This window comes from Megalobrama amblycephala, linkage group LG2 (assembly GCF_018812025.1).
Source record: "Megalobrama amblycephala isolate DHTTF-2021 linkage group LG2, ASM1881202v1, whole genome shotgun sequence".
Taxonomy (NCBI): domain Eukaryota; kingdom Metazoa; phylum Chordata; class Actinopteri; order Cypriniformes; family Xenocyprididae; genus Megalobrama; species Megalobrama amblycephala.
In genome coordinates this window covers 55,296,541-55,303,657 of record NC_063045.1, presented here as the reverse complement: position 1 = coordinate 55,303,657, position 7,117 = coordinate 55,296,541, and the positions used below count along the sequence as shown (strand labels likewise).

The 7,117-nt window shown below is 35.6% G+C and overlaps 1 protein-coding gene across 1 annotated transcript; it reads left to right on the top strand.

Moving 5' to 3' along the window:
- Window positions 1-4,234: 4,234 nt before the first annotated feature.
- LOC125262981 (trace amine-associated receptor 13c-like) lies at window positions 4,235-6,758 on the top strand. Its single transcript, XM_048181820.1, has one exon. It carries the CDS (start codon window positions 4,527-4,529, stop codon window positions 5,520-5,522), a length of 996 nt encoding a protein of 331 aa, XP_048037777.1. The 5' UTR covers window positions 4,235-4,526; the 3' UTR covers window positions 5,523-6,758.
- The last annotated feature ends 359 nt before the right edge of the window (window positions 6,759-7,117 follow it).

The window sequence follows — 7,117 nt, the reverse complement described above, 5'->3', positions numbered from 1 at the left end:
ATCTCACAATGCTCACAGCCAGCACCCTCGAGTGCTGACCGTGCATGCTCCGCTCCCAAACAAGCAACACAAAGATTGTGTGTGTCCCCACTCGTGATGTAGCGAGGGCAGGGATGCACACACGATCTAAATTGCTTTTCCGCCATAATAGTGAATATATAGATATATATAAGTCACAAACAACACCAAATAAGACAGACAAGTCACACAAAGCGCTACTGAAGACACAGAAGCTAGCGTTGCTTTGTTTGAGCGTGCTTTATAGTTTCCTGGTCGTGACGTCACCCGCCTTTGACGTCTCGTCACTCCATTGGACGGATTTCACACGTGCTTCATGACGACATAACGCGTTGCGTTCCCACAGCGTCAATTTCTCGACGCAACGTGAGTTCCCTTGAAAGGGAACTTGGATGTAGGCCTGTCGTTTTAATATTCTGGTTTTCAGGCCTGTAGAAGTAATGGAATCTTTTAGTTAGTTATTAAAGGAAATATGCATGCTTCTTCACATACTTGGCTGTAAAAATATTTAATTATATACATTATAATGATGATTTTTAAAGTCATTGTATAGAAAATTCACGTAAATTAATAAAATATCCAAACGCTTCATAGTAAATATACATGCTTCTAGGTATCATTTCAGCTGTAAATATTTCATCATATTGGAACTAAAAAATTGTTAAATGCTGTTATTTACATACACATGTCATTCCAAATCTAGAACTGGAAAAGTGTTGGAAAAATCATTGCAAGTGATTGGTCAGTAGGTGTGGGAACCCTATGTGAATGCTGTGTGCATGAGAGCCCCAGGCTGAAAAGTAGGTAGGTAGATGTATTGTTAATTAGTGGATTCATCATCTAAGAAGAAAAGGACAAAAATGTAATTTGAATAATCCTGTCAAACCACTCCATCATGAAGGTAAGAGTTTAAAGGAAAGGGTCAAAGTTGAACCTTGTTTTCAGTCTTCTCCACACTAATGATGTAATGAGTCTGAAATTAAGTTCAGCATGGTCTCTAGTGTCTCTGTGCTTGACATATTATGCAATGATTCTGTGAACACTTGTGTCCAATCAACACAAAATGTGTAACTCTTGAGAGTCCGTTTGCATTCTCATTAAACATGCTGTTGAAGCCTAACAATCAAAGGTGTTAGGTAAACAGTCTTGAGCTGATGCAACCAGAGCTAGCATAGCTGAGATCCTTCCCATTGGGAGTGGGTTTCTCATTATTACACCAAAACACTTCGAACGTCAATCAAGCTTTGTAGAAGACAAACAAAAGTGTCACTTTAATGTATGGTTTAAACTTTAGAATATTTGGCAGAAAACAAGACTTTGTGAATGTTTCTGTGTGCATAAAGACAAGGTTTCAGCTACAACTAGTAAATAATGAGGTTTACAAATGTTTTTTTTACCCTTTATTTATTTAGAGGGTAACACTAGTTGTCTATGTGTTAGATGGCCAGTTAAAGGGTTAGTTCACCCAAAAATGAAAATTCTGTCTTTTATTACTTACCCTCATGCCGTTCCACACCCGTAAGACCTTCCTTAATCTTCGGAACACAAATTAAGATATTTTAGTTGAAATCCGATGGCTCCGTGAGGCCTCCATAGGGAGCAATAGACACTTCCACTCTCAAGATCCATAAAGGTACTAAAATCATATTTAAATCAGTACATGTGAGTACAGTGGCTCAATATTATAAAGTGACGAGAATATTTTTGGAGAATATAACGAATAACGAAAGTGATGGCCGATTTCAAAACAGTGCTTCAGGAAGCATCGGAGCACAATGAATCAGTGTATCGAATCTGCTGTTCGGAGCGCCTAAGTCACGTGATTGCAGCCGTTGGCAGGTCAACACGCGATCTGAATCATGATTTGATACACTGATTCATTGTGCTCTGATGCTTCCTGAAGCATTGTTTTGAAATTGGCCATCACTAAATAAGTTGTTATTTTTTTTTTTTTTGGCACACCAAAAATATTGTCGTCGCTTTATAATATTAATATTGAACCACTGTACTCACATGAACTGATTTAAATATGTTTTTAGTACCTTTATGGATCTTGAGAGAGGAAATGTCATTGATCCCTATGGAGGCCTCACGGAGCCATCGGATTTAAACTAAAAAATCTTAATTTGTGTTCCGAAGATTAACAAAGGTCTTATAGGTGTGGAACGGCATGAGGGTAAGTAATAAATTACAGAATTTTCATTTTTGGGTGAACTAACCCTTTAATATACATGTTGCTGCAATCTCAGTTAATCTTAGTGTCTGCTTCTTCAGCAGGGTGTTTGTTGCATGGGAGACAAGATTGTTGTCCAGTTTTCTGAGGCAGGTAAATGTATATAATGTTTTAAAAATGATAGTGTAGTTGAACAGCCTGAACCCCTTGCTGTTGTTTGTGTCATAACCACCTTCATCATCATTACAGATGCTTTCCCTGTACCACACTGTCGAATCATCATAAGCCATATTTCACCGTTGGCCAAATGGTTCTCAGAATGGTTCCGGTTCCACATGAGATTGGTTCGGAACGGCGGTTACAAACCGTTCTTGGCCCAGAATTCTCAGCATGGTTGTGCTGAACCGTGCTGGTAAACGTCGCCACTCAGGATTGGCCACTTGTTTGTTGCCTGGCTGCCAGTCTCTCTGTAGCTGGCCAAGTGCGTGATTTGAGCAAAGTTAATAATAAAATTGAAAGAAATATCTAATCATTATTCATAACACAGTCGCTACTTAAATCTCATATCGTCTGTAAACTTCTGCGTTACCAAGTCAGTTGTTATTACATCCCAAAGTACTCGGTTACCAGCCCACCACAGTGGGACATGAAACCATATCAGTACTGGCTGGGCCAGAGCAGCATATAATCGAGCTGTTAAGCAGAATGGTTATGAGAACGGTTTGGCCCGACGGTGGAAAAGTGGCTAGTCTGTCTGTTTTTATTGCCCAACCATGTCAGAGTAAAGGTGGTGCCAGTTCAGATGAGAGTATTAATTTGTCTGTTTTCTAAATGATGGCTATAAAAATAGAAAAACAAGGAACAAAGACTGGTATAAAGAAAGAATATATATTTTGCTTTCTTGGTGGCACAGCAAGTAAGAGCAGCATAATTATATGTGATAATGCATTATCATGGAAGTTGTCATGTTGATTCAGTAGATTTGGTGAGTTGATTCAGTGAATTATTCTCTAGGCTGATTCAGTGGTCTGCAACACACTTTGGTGCATCATGATGTATTAATGTTAATACACAATTCATGCCTACTAGAGGTGGGAGATATGACCAATCTTTTTTTACAATATGAGTAATTTTTCACAATAAAATATTTAAGAACATATAGTTAGTTTTGTTATTTTATTTTATCCGTTATTAAAAAATGCAGATAACATTTGCATGTTTCACTCTAAAAACATTCAGCAGTCTTGTGCTGCGTAGCTATATTTACATGCAAATTCACAATACAGCAAAATCTTTACTGATAGACACTTTATACTGCCAAACCAAAATACCCACCAACATAAAATGAATTTGAGAACTTATATTTTTCATATTTCTGACATGGCATGAACAAACAGAAGGGATGGACTGGTTAGTGAAATGCAATTAGGACCAGATTATAACAAGTTAGTTCATACTAGGCTACTCTTGATCAGACCTGAAGTGTGCATTTTATGGCATTTTCAAATTTGCTTAGTTTGAATGGCAGTATGATTGGAATGCAAATTGCAGAGTAATAATATGACTGGAATTTTGTCCTTTTGTTTGTGCAAACTGTACTTGTTTATTTACACTGAAGATTCATTTTAGAAGAATTTGTGTATTAACATGCATAAATATTCGAGTGGAATTGAAAGTTTGGTCTGATAGTAGTTTACGTCAAACCTACAGCAAGTGAGTCAGTACAGATACTTTAATGCGTTTAATGAGAACTGTAAAAGAACCTCTTGAGATATTTTTTCATGAAAAGATTATTAGATTAAAGCTGCTGTCCGCGATTTTTGACCCTCTAGCAGTTAATAAACAGAACTGCATGCGTCTTGCGGAGGAACATTCTAGCCGGAGCTACTTTTCTCTGTGTATGTCTATGGCGAGTCACGCAGTTACTGTGATACTCTGCGGCGAGTCCTACCAGTCCGGTCTGAAATAGTCCGAATATAAACACTTATAATAAGTGTACCATAATGATTCAGGATAAGACAAAAACACGGTTTGGAAAATAGATTCATGTTTTATATTCTCATTATATATTTTTTGTAAATTTTGAACACAAAAAAAGTTGCGGACTGCAGCTTTAATTAAAAAAAATTATCAATGAATATATAACTAGTAGGTGGAACAAAAGGTGAATAATCAAACGTCATGTTGAAAGGGTGGTCTCTGTGCTTTCTGTACGTATATAAGAGGCATGTCAGTGATGAGCTCCAGGAGGCCAAACTGACACGCATCTTTGTATGGATTTGGAATAGTTCTCTAATGAAGCATAGAGTCTACTCAAAATTGAGCTATCGACAATATGTCTAACTGGGGTGCGACAAACACAGAAAATGAAACAATCCAATACTGCTTTCCGAACAACAATTTGTCTTGCACCAAAAATGTAAAACCTGGAGCCGAGTACATTATTGTGTACATATTCATTTCTACAATATCAGTATTCACTGTGTTTCTGAACTTGCTGGTGATCATCTCCATCGCTCACTTCAAACAGCTCCACACTCCAACCAATGTGCTGATCTTTTCTCTGGCAGTGGCTGATCTGATTGTGGGACTGATTGTTATGCCAGTACAGGGCATCAAATTGATTGAGCCATGCTGGTTCTTTGGAGAAATTTTTTGCTCGATATTTCCTTATATTTTGTATGTGGTTACTACAGCATCTCTTGGTAATTTGATTATTATATCTGTGGATCGTTACATTGCTGTGAATGACCCTTTGCGATATTCATCACGGGTAAATATTAACAGAGCAGTTTTTTCTATTGTTGTAAACTGGGTATTTTCCTGCATATATTCTTTTTTTCTTTTGTATGACTCTTTACTCTATCCAGAGAAAAATCATACATGTATTGGAGAATGTGTACTTTTTATTAAGTTGGGATATATCATAACAGATGTCTTAGTTACTTTAGTGACACCTTGTTGTTTAATCATTTCTTTATATCTGAAAATCTGCTTTGTAGCAAAACATCAAGCTGAACATATCAACTCACTCAGAGACAAAAAGGCCAAGTCAGAAAAAAAGGCTTCAAGAACCTTAGGTGTTGTTGTAATGGTTTATCTTCTATGTTGGATACCATATTATTTAGCTGCTCTTACTCTTGGGCAAGATAAAGGTGACTCCTTTGTCATTAATTTAATGTATTGGATTTTATGCATGAATTCATGCATGAATCCACTTATTTATGCAATGTTTTATAGATGGTTTCGATTATCAGCGAAATACATTTTGACTCTGAAAATATTCGAACCTTCATCAGAATACTTGAACCTATTCCTGGAAGAGAAATGATCTTAAGCTGTTGCATGACTGTAAAGCCTGTAAAGCACACATAAAGAGTATATATCAACCCAAAATGAAAATCATGTCATTTATTCACCCCCATGTTGTTCTAAACCTTTTTCTTCCTCGGAACATAAACTGTTTTAAGAAGTATATCATATTTTGAGAGATAACTCAGATTCTTTAAAATATAATTATGTGTTCCGCATAAGAAAGAAATGCGTACATTTAGAACAATGAGTTTGAGTAAATGATGATTTTTGGGTCATTTAAGATCATCCGTTTCCAAATAAGTAGTATCATCTTCATTGTGAAGGAAAAGATTATATCAATCTTTGTGTAGCATGTATGGTTCTGACTTTGTTGTTGACTTAAAGTCCTTCAAATGTCTAAGATGATCTAAAGAACTTATTTCTAAGAATACACAAACTCAAAGTGGAAAACTGATGTACACACAAATTGTGTTTAGATGGGAAGAATATTGCTGTTAGTGTTAATCACAATGAAATGTGTAGTGTCTAAAGGGACTTTTTAAAGTTAGTTTTGGTCTGTTTTATTCTGCAAAGGCCAAAGAAATGTGATGGTGTGATGGGGAAAAGTCACTTTGCTTGTAAAGGATGGAAATTGAGAGAACATTTATTTATTTTTTGTCATGTTCAGTGATAGTCTTTCATTAAGACTTCTCAGGTTTCAACGCTAAAGATTAATTAAAAATTTTAATAAATGAGACAAGACAAATGGGATGAAATGACTAAGGATTAGTTAGAGTGATGATATGGATAGTTTCCTGTTTTTCCATAGTGCCTGTACTGTATTTAACTTGTCTAACACACATCTACAGAGATATGGGGCCTATCCAAGTGTGACTAACCAGAGTTACTGTTTCATCTTTCAAGAGATGACACTGTAATCAGTAAATCTATATCTACTTTACAAATTTTTGTTATTAAAAGTGAAGGTCTCCTTTAATTTAAACTGACCTAAAGTATATACAGGTCATGGGAACTGATGAGGTTATTGTTATAGGTCAAATTATTGAACGATACAAACAGTTGCTTTTATAGTTAATTAATTTTTTTATTAAAAAAACAACTGACGTAATGATTTCAAATGTTTTGAGTTTTAATTGTGCTTGTGAGTAAAAAGATAAATATTAATAAAATGTCTAATAATTTAAATGATCAAATCTAACTATTAACACTCTGAGGTCTGAAAACGCGCCGGCGCGTTTTGCAGGTTTTTTTTCACATTGCAGCAAAACAGACTTAAAATACTCTGTCATTTTTTGTCATAGAGACATAAGTAATATATCAATTGAAACTATAGAATATCTTTTTATTTGTATACACTCAGAGTAAAAACAAAATGTTGTGCTTTTTGTAAAATAAAGAAAACTAACATGATGCTTGATTTCTCCTCTCCCTCTGAACAAAGTCCAATCTGATAGTTCTCAGAAAATGAACTGTAACTTAGTGAATACTAATCACAGAAAAATTAAACTTATGTCTAAAAAAACGTTAAGATGTCAGGTTTTAAATCATGTTAGTCAAATCGAAAACAAACCTTCTGTGTTTATGTAATCTGTATGAAAAGAGAGCCATGTC

Coding starts and splice junctions, on each gene's coding strand:
- LOC125262981 (XM_048181820.1), top strand. CDS start 4,527: ATGTCTAACTGGGGTGCGACAAACACAGAAAATGAAACAATCCAATAC.